The sequence below is a fragment of the Homarus americanus genome, unplaced genomic scaffold (assembly GCF_018991925.1).
Source record: "Homarus americanus isolate GMGI-L3 unplaced genomic scaffold, GMGI_Hamer_2.0 scaffold25827, whole genome shotgun sequence".
Lineage (NCBI taxonomy): Eukaryota > Metazoa > Arthropoda > Malacostraca > Decapoda > Nephropidae > Homarus > Homarus americanus.
In genome coordinates this window covers 6,604,260-6,630,465 of record NW_024738300.1, presented here as the reverse complement: position 1 = coordinate 6,630,465, position 26,206 = coordinate 6,604,260, and the positions used below count along the sequence as shown (strand labels likewise).

At 40.8% G+C, this 26,206-nt stretch overlaps 1 protein-coding gene across 1 annotated transcript in view; it reads right to left on the bottom strand.

Moving 5' to 3' along the window:
- Positions 1-2,138: 2,138 nt before the first annotated feature.
- LOC121873806 (probable glutamate receptor) overlaps positions 2,139-26,206 on the bottom strand; it is a 57,676-nt gene continuing 33,608 nt past the window's right edge. Inside the window, exons 10-12 of the mRNA XM_042377510.1 lie at positions 11,467-11,566; positions 11,036-11,165; positions 2,139-2,694 (exon numbers count right to left, since the gene is read on the bottom strand). Of these exons, the coding sequence (XP_042233444.1) occupies positions 2,590-2,694; positions 11,036-11,165; positions 11,467-11,566 (335 nt within the window). The 3' untranslated portion in view covers positions 2,139-2,589. The remainder of the gene's footprint in view (positions 2,695-11,035; positions 11,166-11,466; positions 11,567-26,206) is intronic.

The window sequence follows — 26,206 nt, the reverse complement described above, 5'->3', positions numbered from 1 at the left end:
ACGAGATCACGTCCGGTCGATAGTAGTTGATCTGAGTGACTGAGCAAGGGGCGTCACTGATGAGGGCTTACAAAGATGCCGACATATGGGCTTGTCCCTCTTGGGAAAGCTACCGTTCACGTGTACAACTCATGTCTTACTCATAGACAGTGGAAAGTTACAGGGGGTGAATCTGAATATAATATCAGATGTATTGACCCATTTATATAATATGTTCTGTTGATGAGACAGGGGCCCATTACAGGGTGGTAAAATATTACTTAATAGTTTCTTTTCAAAGAATTCCATATATAGGTTGCTTAATACAGGTGAGAGTGGATTACCCATTGCCATACCAAATTTTTTAGCATAATATTCTCCATTGAATTCAAATTTACAATCCTTAATACATAGTTTGATGAGTTCGATGAAGTCATCTTTCGAGACCGGCAATTAAATATTATTCAGGAAATCTATGAGGAACTCCATTAAATCATCAACTGGGACCTTTGTAAAGAGTGATGTTACATCAAAACTGACCAGTTTAAATTCATAATTAATTTGTAAGTTATTGAGTTTATCAACCAAATCCATATTATTCTTAATATTAGAGTTAGAAATGTTGCCAACTTCGGGATTTAGTAAAGAAACTAACATTATAGAATCTAGTCTCATTAAACATACCGAATCCGTCAACATGAATTTCAGTAATGGTATGTACAAACTGGATAATTTCGTAATTAAGAAGATTTGTAAATAGGTGAGAAGGTTGGGTCAGCTTACCCTCTGACTTCACTACCGACTGCTGCAGTGGTATTAACCTGACCATTGTGGACTTGATCTCACCCTCCTCTGTATATATATATATATATATATATATATATATATATATATATATATATATATATATATATATATATATATATATATATATATATATATATATATATATATATATACCTTGTTTTGTACTTTTCCTTATGTCTGTACCCCTGAAGATGTGAATTTCACGAAAGCGCTTGGGACTTCGTGTTTTCTTCTTTCCTGTGGTTATCGGCATATATATATATATATATATATATATATATATATATATATATATATATATATATATATATATATATATATATATATATATATATATATATATATATATATATATATATATATATATATAATTTTTATGTTAATATATCACTGTATCACTGAAATATATATACTGGACTGTAACATTTACCGTGAAGGTTTCTTACGCGTCCAATGAAAAAAATCGCAAACATGTTATTTCATCGATAATATTAAGTCACGTATGTTTGATCTAGATAGGAGGATATAACACTAGCTGTCAGAATTTCCTGAAGAACATTCCCCCCGAAACCCGTTGAACAAATTTCCGTTCTAGGAGATCGTACAATCTTCTTCTCAGAAGAAAATTGTCTTGTCCTTTATACCACATTCAATATCGGACAGATAAAACACAACCTTCGTTTGCAAATTTATTGGATTCCATGACACTAAAGTGAAAATACATTACAGAAAATGAATGGAGGAAAAGCATGTAAAGCAAATTGTTCACAAGTTGTAGTGAATGTACCAAACCTCTCTGGTATATGTATACACCCCTAAAAAATTATTCGGTACCTGTGTCATATTGTATCACGCCGTGAGGGTGCTGGATACTTTTTTAGTGGGTGTACATATTGTTGTGATACCTGGAGATCAATTACTGACTCTTAGTTTCCAGTCAAAGTAAATTTGGTAGCTTAAAAGAATTCCACCTGATTATAACACAGTGGTTGACACTATATTTTACCCTATGATAACAACAGGATGATCAAAGCATCGTCAATCATACACATCATTAATAATTAACATGAAAAACAACACTGATCTGGTTTCTATAACTGCTACCTAATGATTACCTTCCACATAACTAATTTGCGTCAGACAATAAAAAGTTACCCTTGGAAGGTAGAAAGGGGAATAATGACTCTCGAAAACATAATGACATACAGAAGTGGTTGTTAAAGTGTAGTGAGGCGTGATACAAAAGTCCTTGATAAATAAACAATCAGATATATATATATATATATATATATATATATATATATATATATATATATATATATATATATATATATATATATATCTGAAAGAAATATAACGTACTAGTAGAAATAAGAAGGGACAAGAGACGGTAATGTTACAGAGTGCAGTGCGGAATGAGATCATATTTTTGTTTAAATAGTGTGTGCTTAGAGTTGTTGAGTAGAGCGTCTACAGGTGTTACAGGCATTCTGATATACATGTACAATGAGTAACATTGGGTGGTTGGGGTATTGTCTCGAAAATTTATTCAGATAAATCGTATATTTTCAAAACAATCTGGTTAAACTTCTCTTCTCAATGGAAATTGTAAAATGTCTCTTTATGGTAATGGCCTCAAGATACTCGAAAATAACTTCTAAGATGCACTGAAATTGTTTGGTAACTACAGTATACTCTTACATTATTATTGGAAAGAAAACATTTAACAAACTAAGTGTTAGAGATTTGAGAACTAACTAAGGTTTGAGATAAATACACAAAAAAAAGCTAAATCAAGAAGCCTCATGTCTTATGATTCTTATTATTTTGAAGACGAACTTTCAGGAGCTCAAGATAGAGTACAGACACACTGACAACGTGTCCAGCAGCGAGGATCACGAACATTCCCTGTAGTATGAGAAGATGGCTCCATTAGTAACCAAGAGGCGCAATATAAATACTGTACAATTTGAATCACATTTATGTTTATTTTTCAGGGATTATCTATGGCTAAGGAAGAGGGTTATCATTAGCAGTATAGTTGCAGTCCGGCCCCCAAGCTGTCTCCAGATGCTGAGGTGGGAGGTGCTCAGCGGCTGCTCCGTTTGTTTAATTTTGTATGTGTTTGGTTGCATTTCCGGGTAGTATCTCAGGCAATTTTTACGTTACGAACCTGAAATTTATTTATTAATTTCTGTATTCTTTGTGTTTGACTCATAATTTGTTTATTGCGTGGCATAGGGGGCGGTGTAGTGTCGCCCACACTTCCACCTGGTACCGTCAGCGTAAACCCAGAGAGTATTGAAACATTATTCCGAAGTGCTCACGAGTGAGAGGGAGAAAGGGTCAGGGGGAAGACAGGAAACGGTGTGGAAATGGGAGGGGGGGGGAGGGTACAGGGGTTTAGGAGAGTTATAGTTAAGTGGGTAAGAGGGGTGGGAGAGTGCTTCCTCCAGCTATTGCACAATATTTAATAGGAAAAGACAGGACAAAACAAATATTTATAGTAGAATGTGTTACTACATATTAAAGAAGTATTCCAAGCTCACTCAATTCGAAACAGTAATTCAGGTGATGATTTCACGCACATATGGATGCCTAATGTTATCAATATAAGTTGAAATTTCTTAGGTCTGACCCTTGCAAAAGCTTCCTGTTGTCACAAAAACACTGTGTGCAAAGTTTCACATATAAATAATATTTAATGATTGAGCAATGAATTACAAATTTCATCCCTATAACACTGCTGTGAGTTATCACTTCAGTATGACCACCAGTTGCTTAACATTCCAAAACTTCCATCAGGCCCCGGTGATGCTCAAGTAAATGATATTTTTGAGACTCTGGAACAGTGGGGAGTTGAAAACAGAGTTGGCGGAATGTGCTTCGACACTGCAAGCACCAATTCTGGCAGCAAAAGTGGATCTTTGTGATTTTAGTGCAGTTGCTTGATCGAGTAGTTGGTGCTACTTTCAATGAAGTAATGGGTATTTCCTCTTCCCCAAAAATCCTTGTTTTCAAATGGTTCCAATCCCATTGGATGAACTTCGACCAAGAACGCTTTGAAGACTTTCAACAGTCCAGCAGGACACTGTAGCCGTTCCTGACGTCAAGGAACATGTGTTGAAGTATGCACATAATACACTGATTGATGAACATCCTTGACATGATTACATGGAACTTTTGGAGCTCACATTCCTGTTTCTAGGGTCTGCACCTGCTTGTGGCAAACTATTTGCTACTCCTGGGGTAATGCACTGTGCCCGATTGATGACAAAGGTCATTTACACTTTCAAAGTTTGGATGTTACGATCGTAGTTCAAACTTTCCAAACTGGAGGAGACAGCACTTCACAATCTTTGCATCTTATTTGCATTTATGTAAGGGCCTGGATAATAGCTCCACTTATTGCAAAAGCCTCACAAAGCGATCTTAATCTGCTCAAGGTTCTTGTCGAGTACAAAAAGGTCCACGTAAGGTTCTCAAAAGCAACTTCTAAATTGATGGCTCGCCATGTGTGGTTTTTGTCAGAAGAATTGGTGAGCCTCTCTTTCTTTGATGATTATGTGACCCCAGACATGAAAGATAAAATGGTGAAGTTCATAAAAAAGATTGAAGGAAAATAGACACCTCCAAAAACAAGCCACTTTTGATTTAAATACTAAAAAAGACAAGACGCTGGCTCACTTTACGAGAAAAAAACACTCAGCTATTCTTTGAATTTTTTTTATTCCACAAGGCCTTCTAGAACTCCCAGCATCTCCATAGGACAGTTAAGAGTGTTACATACTACTACTACTTTGCTGTCACTCGGAATTGAGTATGACGATCATTCAGCTATGGCAAAATGATATGGGTTATTTGGGATGTTACCTAGGTTAGTGAGTTTTGAGGTGACTAAAGAGCCCGATACGGGACCGGCAGCGTCGTCCACATTCGTTGCATATGTGGAGGGCTCCATGTACTGTGGGAGGGGCGGTGGCAGCGTCTTTCCGACGTTGGCGCTTATTTGACTCGGTTTGTAGTCGGGCCACCTCGAAAGTATTGTCACCTTCCCGTGCAGTGATCCTCCAAGCGTTAGGATATGGAGTAATCGACTCCCTACAAGCAAAAGAACCGCAAAAACATTGGCTGTCACGATTGACAATACTGAGCGTGGTGTAGGTCTTCAACAAGAGTACTCCGGCCATATAACAAAGAATGAAGAGCAGCTGCAGTACCTGTTGCAAGTCGTTGCTGACCACAGAAAGCAATTTTCTAAAGCCATAAAGAGATCGTTAACTGGGCAACATTTAGCGGCTGATCACCGTAATAACAAATGTAAAGTACTCAGTATAGGAGATGTAAACAGGGAAACCAGATACCAGATGAACAACAATGTTATTGAGAAATCCGACTGCGAGAGAGATTTAGGAGCAATGATAAGTAGGAATCTTAGGCCAAGTAAACTATGTGTATTTGCTCGAAACAAAGCTGATAAAGTACTTAGGCTCATACAAAGGAGTGGTAGTTACAAGACTAGCGAGGTCATCTTAAGACTATATCTTGCGCTTGTGAGACCTCACTTGGATTACGCAGTTCAATTCTGGTCACCGTATTACAGAATGGATATAGAATCCTTGGAAAGAATACAGAGGAGAATGACAAGACTAGTCCCGGGTATTAGGAACCTTTAGTACAGAGACAGATTAAAGCATCTTAATTTGCACTCCCTCGAGAGACGTAGAATGAGGGGCGACATGATCGAAGTGTATAAATGGAAGTCAGGGCTGAACAAAGGGGACATTACAAAGGTACTCAAACCAGGAGCGAACTCGTAACAATGGTTTTAAATTAGACAAATATAGATTTAGGCGCGAAATAGGTAAACAATGATTTGGAAATAGAGCAGTGGACGACTGGAACAAGTTACCAAATATCATCATTAACTCGACAGAACTGCTGACGTTATCTTGAAACTTTACCTAGCATTAGTGAGGCCACACATGGATTATGCGGTTCAATTCTGGTGTCCTTATTATAGAATGGACATAGATTCTTTGGAGAGAGTACAAAGAAGAATGACAAAAATGATCCATAATATTAGAAACCTTCCATATGAAGAAAGACGGAAAAGCTTAGGCTTGCATTCATTAGAGAGGCGTAGAGTTAGGGGAGATATGATAGAGGTGTTCAAGTGGGTAAGTGGGATTAACAAGGGTAAAATGGAAGATGTTCTGAAGCTCAGTAATAACGAAATAACTAGAACAAATGGCTTTAAATTAGATAAATTCCGATTCAGAAAGGATATAGGCAAGCACTGGTTTGGTAATAGAGTTGTGGATATGTGGAATAGGCTACCGAGTGCTATAGTAGGATCGGGGACGAAGTTGGATAGGCACATGGAAGTGCTGGGATGGGTGTGAAAGGGATCTGCCCTGTATGGGCCAGTCGGCCTCCTGCAGTATCCCACTGTCTTATGTTCTTATGTTAATAGGGGTTGAGTGTAAATGGGACTGCCCAGTATGGGCCTATAGGCCCACTGCAGTTTCCTCCATTCTTATGTTCTTATGTTCTTACCCTCATTTGTGTGGAGAGAAGTCCCAGGTTAAGGGCTGGGACCTTAAGTGATGACTCATAGCAGTGTTAAAGGGGTGAATTTCCAAATCATTGCATAACCATTAAATATAAATACATTTTAATTAATCTTTGCACACATTGGTTTATGTTTTTGTGACAAATAGAATCTTTTGTAAGAGTTAGTGATTAATATTTCTAAAATTTTATTTTTTCCCTTTATACTGTATACTGTAAGACCACGGAAAACTGTGAAGGCAAGCTTTTTTGGAGTAAGAATTGTGAACTTCTGGAACAACCTGCACAAGAGTTATGTAACGGCACCGAGTAAGAGCTACTGTTTCAAGATCAGACTTGACCAACACTGGAGCAGATTAAGATACATTCAGGAGTCGGTGCATGCCGACGGAAAGCGAGCCGATCAGTAGCGATGAGGAAGAGAGTAAAAGTATATATATATATATATATATATATATATATATATATATATATATATATATATATATATATATATATATATATATATATATATATATATATATATATATATATATATATATATATATATTTAGATATGTGGATCACCTGAAGAATTGTCACCCCAGAGTTTGGTAGGGTGACAATTATTCTTCAGGTGGGATATCCTGGGGTGGCGATTCTTCAGGTGGCAACACCTGGGGTGAGAATTCTTCAGGTGGGGTCAGGACCCTCCATGGGTGTTAATCTTCAGGTGAGTGGAGTCAGGACCCTCCAGTCAGGTAGGAGGACTATATAATAATAAGTGGGCTCAAAAATGTTTAGTCATAATCATCAGTCGACCATGGCACGCAATACCTTCCAAACTGTCGTCCTACCACTGTTGTGTGATGATTCCTCTAAAGTTATTCGGTGGCTTCAACAAAACAGACTTTTAAATCTTAAAGTGAAATGTGATACTTGTGTTAACTGGATGAATTGGACAAAATACTCCAGATCGAAGGATGATTTTCTGTGGAAATGCTAAACAAAAGACTGCCTGAAGTATCAATCCACTAAGTCTATAAGAATAGGATCTTTTTTGCCCGTTCTAATATTTCACTTCAGAAGTGGGTTTATGTTATGTATCTTTGGAGTGAGCGTATTGGAGAAACAGCATCAGGCCGTCAGGTGAACCTTTCTGAGAAAACGATGATTGACTGCGACAGCTTTTTAGGGAGGTTTGTACTGTGTACTTTGAAGCAAATCCAATCAAACTTGGCGGACCTAGGATCACCGTAGAAATTGATGAATCTTGCTTCTCCCATAAGCCGAAACATCATCGTGGACGTGCACCACACTCTCCTATTTGTAATAAACATCATGTACTGTATTTTGGAATACTGAGTAAAGAATTTTGTATTTCGTTTTGTAATTTGGAACACGGTGTATATTATTCTTATTTTTTTTTCTTTAAACTTTTCACAATAAAGATGCATAACACAAAGGAATATATTTATGTTCACCTAATTATACAAATTATATTCACTGTGGGCTGGGGTGAAGATTCTTCAGGTGGAGCAGGCTTGGGTGACGATTCTTCAGGTGATCCATATTGTATAATATGGACACGAAGTAGTACCTTAAGCTGTGTATTCTTATATTACTCTATTAATTATGTATATGCTGATAACCACAAGGAAAGAAGAAAACACGAAGTTCCCAAGCGCTTTCGTGTTTTCTTCTTTTCTTGTGGTTATCAGCATATACCTAGATCACGCGCACCTACAGTGATTTACTTGTATAATTATGTATAGTAAGGTATTACAGAACATGTATTAATCCTATGTAATATTTCCATTTATTATGCTCCATGTTATGTATGTGAATTATCATATTTACATATTATGTATTCAGCTTGTGAATGCTGGCACCTGTACATGCCAGCGCGGAGTGATACAGAGAGTTGAGATTGCTGGTCCTTATGGTGTGGAAGCCCTCTGTCTATTGTTCCCTCTGTATATCTCCCGTACGAAAATAAGAACCTATTTTCAAGATAACACGTGTTTGTGTATACCCTCAATAGTGTAGAACATTTTGGGGGTATCAAAGACAAACATAGATGGCGCAGTGAGATTTCTCAGTGAGATTCAGAATGAATTCAGCCCTCCCACCGGACTGTGTTAATGGCGTCTCGTCTTTAGCTTCGCCAAGGATTTACAGCTAGCCTACAAGCCTCAGGACTTACAGTGTTGTGAAGTGCTATGCTGTGTACAGTGCTGTGCTGTGCTGTGTATTTTAATCAGAATTGTCTGTGCAAGCTGCAGTCAGATGACTGAGGGAGCGGCCCAGCAGTACATCCCCTCCCCCCTACGGTCATTAGGTAACTGAGCAGCGCGCATAATTCAGTTGTGACTTGAGCCCTGCTGCCTCTACGCCTGGCAGCGCGCCAAGCCTCCCGGCAACGAGCCATACACACACACACACACGCACTCACAGGCCCAATTTATATTAAATTCTTGTGTATTACTTTAGACTTCTGTAATTCTGTGCATAGATTACGAGGGGTTGACCCGGTCTCTTGCACAGATAGAGTACAGAAGCTGTCGGCATGTCTCACAGGGATCAAAATGATACCCTGGACGATCGGGTTATGAGTTTAAGTTTGGGAGACCTCTCCCCATCCACACTCAGGCCCCACGCTCCCCACAGTGACAACGCCCAATCACCCACAGAATCTCCTCATTCGTCGCGAGCAAGCTCTCCTGCGGTGCCTGCGTCCACAGATCTCCTTCAACTGATTAAGTGGATGGAAACTTCTCGACGCCAGGACTATGTTGCAAGGAGAGAAGAGGAAGAAATTCGGTACAGAGAGTCTGAAAGACGACGCCACGAAGATGAACAAAGATGCAGAGAACTAGAAGATATACGTAGAAGTGAGGATGACCTGAGAAGAAGAGAGGATCAAGCCAGATTTGAAGTCTTGATTTCCCTGTTAGCCTCCCCACAACGATCTACTGTACAATATTCTTCTGCTACTACTAATGCTGATACGACTAGAGGTACTGGTACCTCATTTCCCAGAGTCATATTTACATATTATGTATTCAGCTTGTGAATGCTGGCACCTGTACATGCCAGCGCGGAGTGATACAGAGAGTTGAGATCGCTGGTCCTTATGGTGTGGAAGCCCTCTGTATATCTCCCGTACGAGAATAAGAACCTGTTTTCAAGATAACAAGTGTTTGTGTATACCCTCAGTAGTGTAGAACATTTTGGGGGTATCAAAGACAAACATAGACATATAGGATGTAGGATATATGATTAGTGGGTCTCATATATTTTACCTGACGTGACATGATTAGTTATGTCGCCCGTTCTTATAATCACTTCTTATGTTTGCTGTGGTTGGTGTGTGGATTAGTGGATGTCATGTTTTTTGACCTGACCATATGTTTTGTAAGGTCACCCTGTATACACAAGCTCTCCCTCAGTCTTTGTAATTCAGTTGCCTCTGAAGATGTCTTGAATAAAGATTAAAGCTAAGGTGCTCCATTGTTTCCCTTTTCCCTGTGTGATTTTATGAAGATTCATCATATCCATGTTTCCATTGTGGATCTAATTATATATATATATATATATATATATATATATATACCTGTATGCTGATAACCTAGGGAAAGAAAAACACGAAGTTCCAAGCACTTTCTATATAATTCACATCTTCAGGGTGAAGGTACAGACTATGTGAATGTGAATTACACACCGAAAGCGCTTAAGGAACTTCGTGTTTTCACTTCTTTCGCCCAGCCAGTTTATCAGCATATACCTAGATCACGCACACCTACATTGATTTACATATATATATATATATATATATATATATATATATATATATATATATATATATATATATATATATATATATATAACGACAAGGAAAAGAAAGAAAGAAAACACGAAGTTAACTGAACTATGTGAATGTGAATTACACGAAAGCGCTTGGGAACTTCCTGTTTTCTTCTTTCCTTGTGGTTATCAGCATATACCTAGATCACGCGCACCTACAGTGATTTACTTGCATATATATATATATAATCAACGACCTCACCAGCAAGGAATCGAACCCTTGACCTACTGGGTGGGACTAGGGGACGTTTACCGGCTAGGCCACAAGGACACTAAAAGCAGTTCTAGACTCTGTTATATTTCACACAAAGCCTGTTCATCGAGCTGATGGCGCCGTGAACCTCATTGGGAAACTGGCCGTGCCTCTTATGTCGTGTCAGTAGCATTTTACCGAATCCAGCTGGTATGAAACGCGAGGTATATATATATACTTCATTTTAGTGGTTTTCCTAGCAGTTCACTTTCGACATAAACTGGCACTGGTTTGAGCTGACTGGGAGTCAAAATATCATTAGGATACAACCCAAATGCGTAATTTATCCTGGATTATAAGAACATCGAACTAATTGTTAAGGAAAATATATTCAGTGTGAAGGCAACCAATAACAAATTTACAAACATTTTGTATTCAGCCAATCACGAGTAAATCAGGGCGTTTTAGTGGCCTGACTTGTGTGACCAGGCATTGGAATTTCGCACCGGACCATCCCTCCTCCTCAGACATCATATAGGGAGAGGATTGCTAACTTTAACTGTGCCTGTGAACTTTGGACTGCTGTACATTGTAAGTAGCCCTGCTTGTTCTGAGAGCATTCAAAAGATAACTTACCCATATATTAATAAGAGAGAGAGTTGTCTTGACAGTGACCTTGGTAGGAACGCGGTGACACACAGTGGAGTTTGGCTCTTCAGTTTTAATCCAGTGAAAAACTAACCCAGCTTCCGTTATTGACATTATTCTGTTGGGCGAAATATGTAAATGTCAAAAGCAGCTGAACTTCCTTTACTGATAAAATTAGTAAGGCTGAGCAATTATACATCTTCTTTACTGCACATTAGATATTTTTAATAACTACAAAAATACTAATAATAAAAACAGTAACAATAATACCGTAATAATAATAATAATAATTGTCGCTATTATATATAACTTCTCTTTAGTTTATATAGTAATACAACTAGAAATATTCAGTCATGTTATGAAAAAATGCCAGACAAGATGCAAACAGTAAATCAACAACAACCAGGCATTGGTGGTACCTTTTACTTAACGCTGGCACCAGTGGACTGCCCTTTGAGCCAACCATAGCAAGTATTAGAGGCAGGAATTCTTCTCTGGACTCATAGAATGAGCATTCTCCTGTAAGAGTATATATATATATATATATATATATATATATATATATATATATATATATATATATATATATATATATATATATATATATATATATATATATATATATATATATATATATATATATATATATATATATATATATATATATATATATATATATATATATATATATATATATATATATATACACACACACTGTAGAAACATGCTTAACTACAATCACAGGATGCCACCTCCGGAGGCTCCACATTGTCTCACTGCAATACATTACGGTAGACCACATTTTTGGTTTTGCCATTAGCAGCAAGTATGTACAGATTGCAGTTCCCACTCTGGAGCATCCAACATGGAACTGCCCACGAGAGAAGCAAGGAAACACCGGTTTAGGCCAACCATCTTTAGGGACTGTCCCTGGCTTTTGTAGATGGTCATGGCAAAGCTCACTTTAACCGGGAACTGAAGTCGCTTGAACTCAAATGGCAGGTCAGTGGTGATGAGAGGTATCCTTGGTATAAAAACGTCCTCTCCTTTAGCTTTTCCTGTCAGTATTGTAGCTTCCAGTAGATGTAGCATCATGTTCTTCACCACCAGTCTTGTGCCATTGCAGAGCATTGGTGGTTCAAGATTTCTTAATAGCATTATAGGAGTTCCAATCTTGAGAGTGAGGTGGTGAGGAGGCATTCCAGCGGGTTCCAAAGAATTAAGAAATTCTGCAGGGTACTGGACTGCTTGGCTCTGGTCGATTACTGTAACAACAGATTTGAATGAGGTCTCACTGCCTGGAAGCTGTCTGAGTAGAGTCATGTTGATTTCAGCCACTGTTTCATTCTTTGGTGCCAGAATTGCGCGTTCACGCAGCCACTTGTGATCCTTGTAGTGGTGGATAATGTTTGGGTAGACCATGTTAGTGAGCTCAGTTGAGGACTTTACAACATTTCCACATCCTTGAGGAATGATTATTTGTCCTTCTGAATCAACAGGGAAAGTTCCATTCCCAATCTGTAGTAGAAGGTTTGCAAACCGTCCAGCATCCTGATCTCCTTGTAGATGTACTCTCATGTTTGTGGATAGGGTGAGTGTCTGAACACTTCTCCAAAGGTATGATGCCTTGAGGCACGCATTCAGTTCATCAGCTGGAGTGCTTCGAGGAATGACAGGTAGGGTCTGGCGAAAGTCTCCAGCAATGACCATTGTAATGCCACCCATGATCTGGTCATTTTCTCGTATGTCTTGCAAGGTCCTGTCCAATGCTTCAAACGCTAACTTGTGAGACATAGTGCATTCATCCCAGACTATGAGGCTGCATTTTTCTAAGAGTTTTGCCTTTGCCGATCCTTTTTTGATGTTGCACACTGGATTCTCATTGTGAGCGAGGTTGAGAGGCAGTTTAAAAGTTGAGTGTGCAGTACGTCCTCCTTCTAGTAGTGTTGCAGCAATGCCTGAGGATGCCACAGCAAGAGCAATTTTCCCCTGATAACGTACTTTGGCCAACAGAAGGTTGATCAGGAATGTTGTTCCTGTCCCGCCAGGTGCATCAAAAAAGATCATACCTCCCTGCTCCGCTTGTATCGCTTGCAAGATCTGTTCATAAGCATTTGCTTGATCAGGCACCAGGTGAGGCGCATTTTCTTCAAGAAAATTCACCAGAACTTCAACTGAGTAGTCTGTCTCTCTGAGCAACTCCCTGTTTGTAGCTACTGGTTCTTCTCGGTTTGGGGAAGGCAATCCAAAATCAGTCAGATATTTTCCGCATAACTCCATCACTTTGTCTTCTAGCATGATCAGAGCCCTGTTGAACATGGCATCCATGAACTCAATCTCTTGACCAGGATATTCTCTTCTTGCTTGATGAAGCAGATCCTCCGAAAGAATATCTTGGTGGTTTTTCCAGAGCTGGCTTGGGTTGGAAAGTCCACATGTAGCAATCATGATGGCAAACATCCCATCCTCATAGCCTGGGATGAATTCACTATGTCTCACAAGTTAGCGTTTGAAGCATTGGACAGGACCTTGCAAGACATACGAGAAAATGACCAGCTCCTGGGTGGCATTACAATGGTCATTGCTGGAGAATTTCGCCAGCCCTACCTGTCATTCCTCGAAGCACTCCAGCTGATGAACTGAATGCGTGCCTCAAGGCATCATACCTTTGGAGAAGTGTTCAGACACTTACCCTATCCACAAACATGAGAGTACATCTACAAGGAGATCAGGATGCTGTACGGTTTGCAAACCTTCTATTACAGATTGAGAATGGAACTTTCCCTGTTCATTCAGAAGGACAAATAATCATTCCTCAAGGACGTGGAAATGTTGTAAAGTCCTCATCTGAGCTCACTAACATGGTCTACCCAAACATTATTCACCACTACAAGGATCACAAGTGGCTCCGTGAACGCGCAATTCTGGCACCAAAGAATGAAACAGTGGCTGAAATCAACGTGACTCTACTCAGACAGCTTCCAGGCAGTGAGACCTCCTTCAAATCTGTTGATACAGTAATCGACCTGGACAAAGCAGTCCAGTACCCTGCAGAATTCCTTAATTCTTTGCAGCCCGCTGGAATGCCTCTTCACCACCTCACTTTCAAGATTGGAACTCCTATAATGCTCTTAAGAAATCTTGAACCACCATGGCTATGCAATGGCACAAGACTTGTGGTGAAGAACATGATGCCACATGTACTGGAAGCTACAATACTGACAGGAAAAGCTAAAGGAGAGGACGTTTTTATACCAAGGATACCTTTCACCACCACTGACCTGCCATTTGAGTTGAAACGACTTCAGTTCCCGGTTAAAGTAAGCTTTGCCATGACCATCTACAAAAGCCAGGGACAGTCCCTAAAGATGGTTTTCTTAATCCTGGTGATTTCCTTGCTTCTCTCATGGACAGTTCTATATTGGATGCTCTGGAGTGGGAACTGGCAAAAATCTGTACATACTTGCTGCAAATGGCAAAACCAGAAATGTGGTCTACCTTAATGCACTACAGTGAGACAATGTGGAGCCTTCCGGAGGGTGGCGTCCTCCCGTGGCTTAGCGAAAGAGCCGCCCGGAGGGCGGCGATTAAGCTAGTGTGTATATATATATATATATATATATATATATATATATATATATATATATATATATATATATATATATATATATATATATATATATATATATATATATATTATATATATATATATATATATATATATATATATATATATATATATATATATATATATAATTATATATATCTTGATAAAATCACACGGGAAAAGGGAAGCAACGGAGCACCTTAGCTTTCGTCTTTATTCAAGACATCTTCAGAAGCAACAGGATTACATGGACAGAGAGAGGCTATAATATACAGGGTGACGTTATTTAACATGAGGTCAGGTCATAATGATGTCATCCATTAATCCCCACACCAACACCAACACACACGTAGAGGAGCTTAAGAGAAGGGGGCAACGTGACTGGTCAGGTCACGTCAAAAATAAGGGACCCACTAAATAACTATCATACATCTACAGGGTAGATCAAGATTTATCTTATCCACAAGCTTATTGTAGATCTACATGAAATATATATATATATATATATATATATATATATATATATATATATATATATGTATATATATATGTTGTCTATATATTCATATATATATATATATATATATATATATATATATATATATATATATATATATATAAGCAGATATATATATATTTATATTTATATATATATAGATATAAATATATATATATATATATAGATATATATATATATATATATATATATATATATATATATATATATATATATATATATATATATATATATATATTTCATTAACCCAATAAAGCACGCGGACTTCTACATATAATCAACACCTCACCCCGCTAGGATTCGAACCCACGGCCCACGACTGTGACCGGGGAATGCTACCTCTGGACCACGAGGATACTGGTGGTCCAGAGGGGTCGAATCCTGGCTGGTGAGGTCATTGATTATATGTTCAAAGTCCGCGTGTTATATGGACTAAAATGAAGTATATATATGGTACCTCGTGTTTTGTACTAGCTGGATTCGGTAAAATGCTACTGACACCACAAATGAGGTACGGGCAGTTCCCAATGAGGTTCACGGCGCCATCAATTTGATGAACAGGCTTTGTGTGAAATATAACAGAGCCTAGGACTGCTTTTAGTGTCCTTGTGGGTTGGTCTTTAGCATTCCCTAGTCCCACCCAGTAGGTCGAGGGTTCGAATCCTGGCTGGTGAGGTCGTTGATTATATATATATATATATATATATATATATATATATATATATATATATATATATATATATATATATATATATATATATATATATATGTATATGAATGGCCGTACTGAAATTACCTATCATGGTGCAATGGCGATTCGTTACAACGTTTGGAACGCAGCTAACAGAAGAGACCTGTATGCATGAACGAAGCAATTTGAGAAGACTGGCAATGTTCTATAAAGCATGATAGAGGAAATTCCAGGACATCAGTGGAAAATGTAGAACGCATATAAGCTGCTTTCCATAGCAGCACAAGGAAGTCCATCCGCCATTCCAGTACCGAACGGCAAGTTACATGTTAAAATGTGCATAAAGTCGTGCACATAGTTGAAAATATTATACAAAAATGTCTTTGTCCGTGATACGAATGGTGCACATGTTGAATGTCTACACTAACATACCCTAATGTTATTTAGCCATACATGAAATAACTCAAGCTGTGTGATTCAATAAAAATGTAAAAATCTTCAAAGTTTTTCCCTATCAAAGTGGACAAGTTGTATATGGGTTACTATTTATAGTAGAAAGTATTTAGGGCAGCACGAAATTGTGAGGCCCCACATAAAAGGGATTGGCTGCCATGTTTGCCTAACCATTCATATCTGCAGATATTCTTGTATAGACTTTGGATAGAAATCGCTAGATGAAGGGCTATTCCTGCATGGAGGGCCTAGGGATCATGTTGTATGCCTAAGAGGGAGTTTAGAGTGGCCTGAAGAGAGTCCTCACTACCTGCAGATGAGCTCTAGTCAGGTAATTTTTTATGCCCGCTCAAGTATTATATAGGGCATTCTTCTCACGAAGGATTTATTCCATTTTTTTTTTGCTGTCCTTTTGGGTCGTTGGATTAAATGATTTGTATGGGATGATATCAGTTCTGGGTGTTTTGGATGATCTCCGCAACTAACTCGTCTGATGTCATGCAAGATGTTAGGAATACTGGCAATGCGATTGTGGAGGTTTTGTCCGTGCCAGTTCCTCCTAGGCTGACCAGAAGAATTGGTTGTTCTCACTGGAGAGATTCAAGGCCTTTGAAATTATAATTCAAAGAAGTTCATACAGTATTACTCTCCTAATATATGGCAGTCGACACAGAAAGGTGACCAATACATGTTTAACAAAAGTGGGCGGATTCACACCCTACCTAAGATACATTACTCACCTGGGGTAAAAGGCCTCACACACACACACACACACACTAATAATAATAATAATAATAATAATAATAATAATAATAATAATAATAATAATAATAATACTTTGCTGTCACTCAGAATCAAGTATGACGATCATCCAGCTATGATACAATGATATGAATTATTAGTGATGTCACCTAGGTAGGTGAATTTTGAGGTGACTAAAGAGGCCAATAAGGAACCCGCAGGGTCGTCCAAATTCGTTGCACTTGTGGAGGGCTGCATCTAGTGCGGGAGGGGCAGGGGCAGCGTCTATCCGGGGTTGGCGCTTGTCTGTCACGGATTGCAGTTGGGCTAACTCGAAAGTATTGGCACCTCATGTGGTGCTCCTCCAAGCGTTACAATGTGGAGTAATCGACTCCCAGGTGAGGGAGTCGATTTGGCACTTTTTCAGGTTTGTCTTACGACTATCTTTATACCTTTTCAGTTGCCCGGCATCGTTACATTTACTATTCGCTAGGTGACTGTAAAGTAGCTGCTTTGGCAGTCTACTGTCGTCCATGCGGGTAACATGGCCAGTCCAGCGTAGTTGTTCATGGATAATGGTAGCCTCGATGCTCATACAGTTGGTTTCAGCAAGAAAATTGGTATTTGTTCTTTTGTCTTCCCAGCAAACTCGGAGGATGGAACAGAGACTGCGTCAGTGAATTTTTCAAATGCCTTGAGGCGCTTCCTGTTTCTCTGCCATATAGCAAGGAGGGGAGGACCACTGCTCGATGTACATGCAGCTTTGTAGATAATTTCAGCTCCCTACAGCTGAAGACTCGGTTTCGGAGTCCGCCAAAGGCTTGAGATGCACATCTGATCCGATGCTGAAATTCTTCATCAATATCCTTTCTGGTGGACATGTGGGACCCGAGATACCGAAAGAAGGTAACATTAGAGAGGGTAGTATTGCTATGCTGAATGGATGATGGAGGTGTGTTTGAACCTGGGGTAGGATGAAAGAGATTCTGAGTCTTACGTAAATTCACCTCAAGGCCGAAATGCGCATACTCTTCTGCGTAGGTGTTTATGATCTCCTGTAGGTCGTGTTCAGTGTGAGCAACAAGGGTGAGGTCGTCTGCATACTGAAGCTCAGTAATGGAAGATGCCGACACCTTAGTTCTTGCCTGGAGTCGTCTAATGTTGAAAAGACCCCCCTTCACCCGGTACTGGATGTTCACCCCGCCAACTAAATTGGCACCTGCACGAGTAAGGAAAGCAGCCAAGAAGATGGAAAAGAGAGTTGGTGACAGTACACACCCTTGTTTAACCCCTGTTTTGATGGGAAAGAATTCTGACAGGGTGAGATTGTGCAGGACACTGCTGTTCATTCCATCGTGAAGTTGCCTCACAATGGCAATGAATTTTGGTGGGCAGCCAAAACGGCTGAGGGTCCACCAGAGGGCTTCCCTGTTGACCGAGTCGAAGGCCTTGGTTAGGTCGATGAAAGCCACATACAAGTAACGACGCCGTTCTCTGCACTTTTCTTGTATCTGGCGGGCAGCAAAGATCATGACAGTGGTGCCACGTGATGGTCTAAAACCTCATTGAGATTTTTTGGGGAAGTTTTTTGGCTGAGGAAGGAGTCTGTTTAGGAGGACTCCGGCGATAATCTTGCCAGCTACGGACAGCAGCGAGATCCCACTGTTGTTGCCACAGAATGACCAGTCTACCTTGTTCTTATAAATATTGACAATGGAAGCATCTTTAAGTGCTTGGGGATTTCCTCCTTTCCCCATATATTCTCCAGCAGAAAGTGGAGACGGCTGGTAAGCAGAGGTCCTCCTGCTTTATACACCTCCCTGGGACTCCATCAGGCCCTGAGGCATTGTTATTTTTCATCTGTTTGATGGCAGTAACTACCTCATCCAGGGATGGAGGATAGCTGAGTTGGGTCAGCTCTGGATGCTGAGGGACCTGCTGGGTAATGAGGGCATCCACATCTGTGTTTCGGTTGAGAAATAAATGGTAGTGCTCTTCCCAGTGCAAAAGGAGGCCTTTATCGTCTTTAATTATGAAGTTACCTTCAGATGAACGGAGGGGACTAAGCCACGAGTGGTTGGCCAATAAAATGTTTTAATGGAATTGAAAAATTCGAGCATCTTGTGCTGATCTGCATATTTGTAATTCACATGCTTTCTTCTTGCGGAAGGTATCAGCTTTGGTTCGAGACTGTGGGTTGTTCTGCCAGTCAGTAAAAGCAGCATGTTTATCATCGATGAGTACTTTGATTGCCGGGTCATTTTCATCAAACCAGTCCTGGTGTATTCTTTTGATCTGGCCGAGGGTCTCTCTGTAGGTTTTTGTCATAAAAGTGTTGAGAATATCCTATTCGGCACAGGGATTCGCGTTGTTTGCTGTTGGGTTGTTGATAAGCCCATGTTCGAGATCCTCCCTGAAAGCATGTGCTACTGCTGGGTACTCCAGACGCTTAGTATTAAAATCCAGCAAGATCAGACCAGAAGCCCGTGCTGCTGGTAACTTTTTTGGAGCTTCTACTACTTGTAACTAACTGTAACTAGGCTAAGTGCCTTCGCCGTTTTGGGGCGACGGGAAGTGAGAGCTTGGCTCTGACAAGTCGATGGTTTGTGTCACAGTTGTCTGAGTCACGCATAGCACGGGTGATGAGGACATCTCGGCGATCTCTTTCTCTGACAATGATGTAGTGAATGAGATGCCAGTGTTTGGATCGTGGGTGTTTTCACAAACCCTTGAACTTGTCTGCCTTCCGAAACAAGGCATTTGTGATAGTGAGGCTGTGCACAGCACACTTGCTGAGGAGGAGTAGGCCGTTGACAATACACTTGCCTAGTCCATTTCTCCCTGTGGTTCCCTGCCAAATGGTAGCGTCTCTCTGCCAACTCTGGCATTAAAATCGCCAAGGAGCACAACCTTGTTTTCTTTGGGGATAGAGGTTAGCACTCTGTCAAGGTCTGTGTAAAGGGCCTCCTTGATGTCTTCCTCTGCATCCAGTGTCGGGTCGCATGCACAGATGAAAAAGGCATGACGTCAGTGATTCAGTGGGACTCGAAGCGTCATGAGGCGCTCGTTGATCCCAATAGGCATTTCAGTTATTCTGTGTAGGATGCGTTGGCGGATGGCAAAGCCAACTCCATAAATGTGGTTTCTCTCCTCAGCAGGCTTAACCTTCCAGAACAAGGTATAGCCAGACCCCCGTTCTGTGAACTGGCCCTCATCTGGGAGCCTGAACTCACTGATGGCTGCTATGTAGATGTAATACCTAGCCAGCCTTTTACCACAAGAGCAGTTCTTCTTTCATCCAGAAGGGTCCTGACATTTCAAGCAGCTACCATAAGAGGTTGAATGGTTTGATTTTTGTTTGGATCTGTGATTTTGACTGTGTTTTCGACCGCATGAGGATGACCTTACTGGGTGCGGTTGCCCAGTCAGCAGGCCCGGATTATCCATTAGGTACAGTAGGCACAGTGCCTAGGGCCTACGATATATTGGGGGCCTACGAAAAATAAAACGATAACTTTTCTTCCCCTTTTTCTGCCGGCTATTATTAAATTGATACTGAGGTACTTTTTTCCATTTATTTATTACTTAATCCTATTAGTATCTATTTATGTTACTTGATTATCTTATTCTTTCGACATCACATTTTATAATTAGGTACTAGCTTGTGTTATTAGTGAATATGCTGTCAAATGGGGCGCCATATCTTGGAGGTGATTAAGGCCTACGAAAGTCTTAAACCGGCCCTGCCAGTCAGGTTGGGTTTTTAGGCAGACTATGTTTAGGACTCCTTTTCTATCCCCCTCCCCATGTTGAGTGAGCAGAGTGACTCCTCGAAAGGGCTGCTCAGTCGCACAGACAGGACCGGATTGCATTGATGTCTAGATCCTAGTGCATAAATTTGACCATCTTACATGTGTGGCCCATGTACAGAGTTGTGACTAGAGACTCCCGGCAGTTACCTCTGCCTGTGCCCGTCGCCGCTCGTCGGTCTCCATAGGTCTTTTAGGGGTATAGGGGTTTTGATGATGATGATGAGAGGTATGATGAGCTGGATGATGGCTGCTCGTGAGTTGATTTATGTGGTAAGGCAGGAGTGTAGGTTGCAGCCACACATCTTGGCTCTCCCTTTTCCTGATTCAGTGGTGCAAGAGTTGCAACGACTGGAGAGAGGGAGAGTTGCAATGGACTTCCGATAACCCAGTTTGTTGGGTTTCGCTTTACTAGCCTGTCCATCAGGCATTGCCTTCGTCCGCAGATGTAATTGCTAGGCTTCCACGGTGGTGACCTCTTCCGCCTATACCGCCGTTGGGGACTTGTTGGGGCTCTGTAAGCATATCTGCCTAATGCGGGGCTCCACTGCAGATTTTTCGTCCGGGGTTTTCTCCCGTAAACTTATAACTACCAAGGTTAATCCACAAGGCAGCGGGGAAATGGCTGGTAATCGCCAGAAAGCGTCCACATGCCACCGTCCCTCTGGGGCCCACTACTACTACGAGATCCCCTGCTGGTCTAGCCTAGGCCCACGACGCACCCAGTTACCGTGTGTTGCCACGAGGAGGCACAGCAGGAGTCTTGATGGCGAAGAGGCTGTGTAATGGCAGGGGAAAACTTCTGCAAAGTTGCTTCCCTGTTCGCCACGAGGGCTAGCCAGCGGAGGCAGCTGAAAGCGAGAGGAAGCAAGCAGTGCTTATACCTTAACACTAACATTTTACTGCCACGCACACACACACACACACACTACTACTACTACTTCTATTACTACTTCTTTGCTGTCACTCGGAATCGAGTATGACGATCATCCAGCTATGATACAATGATATGAGTACTAAGAATATCACCTTTGTTGGTGAATTCTGAAATGATTTAAAAGGCCGATACGGGACCAGCAGGGTCGATCCCACATGTAGCACATGTGCATGGCTCTATCTAGTGCGGAAGGGGCGGCAGTAGCGTCTTTCCGTCGTTGGCGCTTATCTGCTTCGTAATGCAGTCGGGCTAACTCGAAAGTATTGACACCTTCTCGTGTGGTGCTCATCCAAGCGTTACGATGTAGACTGTAGAGTAATCGTCTCCCAGGTGATGGGGTCGATTTGGCAATTTTTCAGGTTTGTCTTAAGACTATCCTTATACGTTTTCAATTGCCCACCAGCGTTACATTTACTATTTGTCAAGTGACTGTAAATTAGCTGCTTTGGCAGTCTATTGTCATCCATGCGGGTAACATGGCCAGTCCAGCATAGTTGTTCATGGATAATGGTAGCCTCGATGCTTCTACAGTTGGTGTCAAGAAGAATACTGGCATTTGTTCTCTTGTCTTCCCAGCGAACTCGGAGGATGGAACATAGACTACGTTGGTGAAAGTTTTCTAGTGCCTTGATGTGCCTTCTGTATGTGACCCTTGTCTCGCTGCCATATAGTGGGGAGGTTCACTGCTTGATATACGTGTAGCTTTGTAGAGAATGTCTGCTCCCTACAGCTGAAGAAACGGTTTCAGAGTCTGCCAAAGGTTTGAGATGTATATCTGATCCGATGTTGAATCTCTTCATCGATATCAGCAGTGGTGGACAGATGGGAGCCAATACACTGAAAGTGGGTAACATTAGAGAGGGTAGTACCGTAAAACTGGATACATAGTGAAGGTGTGGCTGAACCAGGGGTAGTTGAAAGAGAATCTGAGTCCTACGTACATTCACCTCAAGGCCAAAGTGTGCATGCGCATCTGCGTAGGTGTTCAGGATTTCCTGTAGGTCGCGTTCAGTGTGATGACAAGGGTGAGGTCGTCTGTATACTGAAGTTCAGTTATGGAAGCTGGTGACACCTTTGTTCCTGCTTGGATTCGTTTTATTTTGATAAAACCTCCCTTCATCCAGTACTCGATGTCCACCCTACTGGCTAAATTGGCACTGGGACGAGTAAGGAAGGCAGCGAAGAAAAGGGGAAATAGAATTAGTGCCTGTACACATTCTTGTTTAAACCCCATTTGGATGGCGAAGAACTCAGACTGGGTTTCATTGTGCAGAACACTGCCGTTCATGCCATCGTGGAGTTGCCTCACGATGGCAATGAATTTTGGTGGGCAGCCAAGCCGGCTGAGGGTCCGCCAGAGGGCTTCCCTGTTGACCGAGTATATGGCCTTTGTTAGGTCGATTAAGCTCATGTACAGGTCACGACACTGTTCTCTGCACTTTCCTGTATCTGTCAGGCAGCAAAGATCATGTCAGTGGTGTCACGTGATTGTCTAAACCACATTGAGGTTCTAGTTGGAAGTTTTCTGCGTCAGGAAGAATACTGTTTAGGAGGATTTGGGTGATAATCTTGTCAGCTACGGATAACAGCAAGATCTCGCGTTAGTTGCTACAGTCTGACCGGTCTCCCTTGTTCTTATAAATATTGACGATGGAGGCATCTTTAAGAGGTTGGGGGATATCCTTCTTTTCCCATTTATTCTCCAGGAGAAAGTGGAGATGATTAGTAAGCAGAGGTCCTCCTGCTTTATGCACCTCGGGTGGGATAATTGAGATGGGTCAGCTCTTGATGCCGAGGGACCTACTGGATAGTAAGGATATCCACATGGGTGTTTCGGTTGAGCAGCGAATGGTAGTGTCAGAGGTTGGAAAAGCTAGCATCAACCAGAGCTGCAGGCAACAGGGGTGGAGGACGGTTTATGCTGCAATCAGTGTGTCGCAGGTGTGAGCTGGAGTTAATAGCGCATGTCTCATCTGGGGGAGTTGTAGGCATAATTTTTCTTCCATCACATGAGGACTGAGCTGTCTTTTTTATGCGGGTCGATTGTGATATTCAGAAATTTTCATTGCGATATTCAGAGATTTTTTAACGAAAAGTACCGTTCTGATGAACATGGAAACATGAGTAGGGCAGGCTAAAACGCTCATACCTCGTGGTAGGTCTAAAACAAAGCATTTGGGCAACGTCCTCAAGCGGCCAAGTGGAGGCACCATGAACTGCTGCGTTTCTCTAGGCGTAGGAAAAATTAAATGCACTTTATCAAATTAATGTATAAACGATTTATGAAGTTAAAGAACAACTATAAAATTAGAAGTTATTTTAGATAGTTTTCCAGTTCAAAATACGTTACGTGTGTCCTTAGGAAGTAATAAAAATACCAGGCTTAATGACGTCATGCTGTCACGAGAAATAACATAATTATCAAAAAGCCACGAGGAAGCTCGTGTCCGAAATTAAATAACGTAAAGAAATATTTAAATAGGGCTATTCTTTCCCTAAAAAGAACTAAAGGATAATCTGGGAATACTTTAGGATTTTAAAATTAAGTAGTCCCTGAGAGGGGTAGGCAGGCGCCTTGAAGGACTCGTTCGTTGCCCGTAGTACACAGTTTTCCGCGGCCGCGGGAAAAATGTCCATGTAATCTTGTACTATGTACTCGCTTTCAACTGTGTTCAGAAGTAAGTCCTAATTCGATCTCAGACGTTGTTTAGATAAGGCGAAAAAAATAATTTAGCAGTAGTTAATGCAAACTCCGATTTCTAGGGTTGTGCAGTGATCACGCGGGCGAGTGGGCCGCTGACTCGGGCGTTGCTAATTAACGGGCGAGCGGGCAGACGGAACTGCTGTTAGCGTAGTGGAGAATAGGCTACCTGGTCAACCTGGTTTTTCAACCGGATCTCCCAGTTAGACGCATGGGCCCACATCTCACCAGATCAGCTACGAAATGTTCATAGAAGAAGGGAACACTAAATCTCCCTTCGAGCTGGGGGCCGGGGAACCTAGTTGTATTGTAACTAACTAACTGGGCTTGACTTGACTGTCGCTCTTTCCCCTCCCATAAAGTAATGTAGAGTGAGCTTGCCCTGGGTGCAGAATGAGTGAATGACGAATTAATACTCGGGGAGCCAGAACTCCCCATGGTGCTTGTGGTTAATAGGTACATTCCTGGTGTGAGGTCAACGACCTGATGGTTGATCGCACACGCTGGACGTAGGAGTGCCTTTTAAAGAATTGTTTGGTACTGTAATACTTTGAAGTAATGGTGCTTATCATTATAAATGGCCATAACTATAAATTTAAGGTGTACAGAAAGCCTACACAGGTAAAGAGTTCCATACATTTGTTTTATCGCGTCACCGGGAATCTACCAAAATGTCAGTTTTTCTGCAATGTTTTTGATATGTTTGCGTATTTGTGACGCTGAATTTATTGATGAAGAACTGAAACACATTCGTTCCATTGCACAAAAACTGGGTACCCTTCATTGTTTGTTGATCATTGTTTTAAAAGGGCTACAAAATCCTTTCATTCTACTCAAACCAGGCAAATTCCTACACTCAAGAATATTTTGACTACGTTATCGCAATGAATTTGTCCCGTTAGGTCAGTCCCTTATATTATTAAATATTAATGTTGTTTGTAAGTATGACTCAACCATTACTAATATATTAATCAAGTATAGCCCAACTTTGAATGTAAATGGAAGTGTTTATTGTATTCCATGTAGCAACTGTAATGGAAATTATGTAGGACAGACTGGGAAAGCATTGCAACTCAGAATCAAACAGCACAAGTACAATATTAGAACAGCATCTGAAAGCAGTGCCCTGTTCGTTCATGTTACGAACAATAATCATCCCATTGATTGGGAAAAAAGCTTAGAAGTGCACAAATCATCATGTGTCACAGAAAGACTTCTAGCTGAAGCTAGTTTGATTAGGGAATTGAATTCTATAAACCTTAGTGATGGTCAGTACAAAACTGATAATATGTTACACAAATTTATTTGTCAGTGGCCCAAGGTTAAAAATGCTTTGAAAACCTTGGTGTTAGATGTAGCATAGATGATTAGTGGGTCCCATATTTTTTACCTGGTTTAACCTGACTAGTCACGTCGCCTTTTCTTTTAAACTCCTCTGCGTGTGTGTTGGTGTGCGGTTTAGTGGATGTTATGATAATGACCTGACCTCATGTTTAATAAGGTCACCCTGTGTACTTAAGCCTCTCTCCGTCCATGTAATTCAGTTGCCTCTGAAGCTGTCTTGAACAAAGACAAAAGCCAGTCAACTCATTATATTATTATTTTAGTCCCTCTAGGATTCCTTATTCTTTATCAAAGGTCTAAATGGTAAAGACTGTCCACTCCTATATTAGGCTCTAGCCATCCAATGTTATTCTTAGACA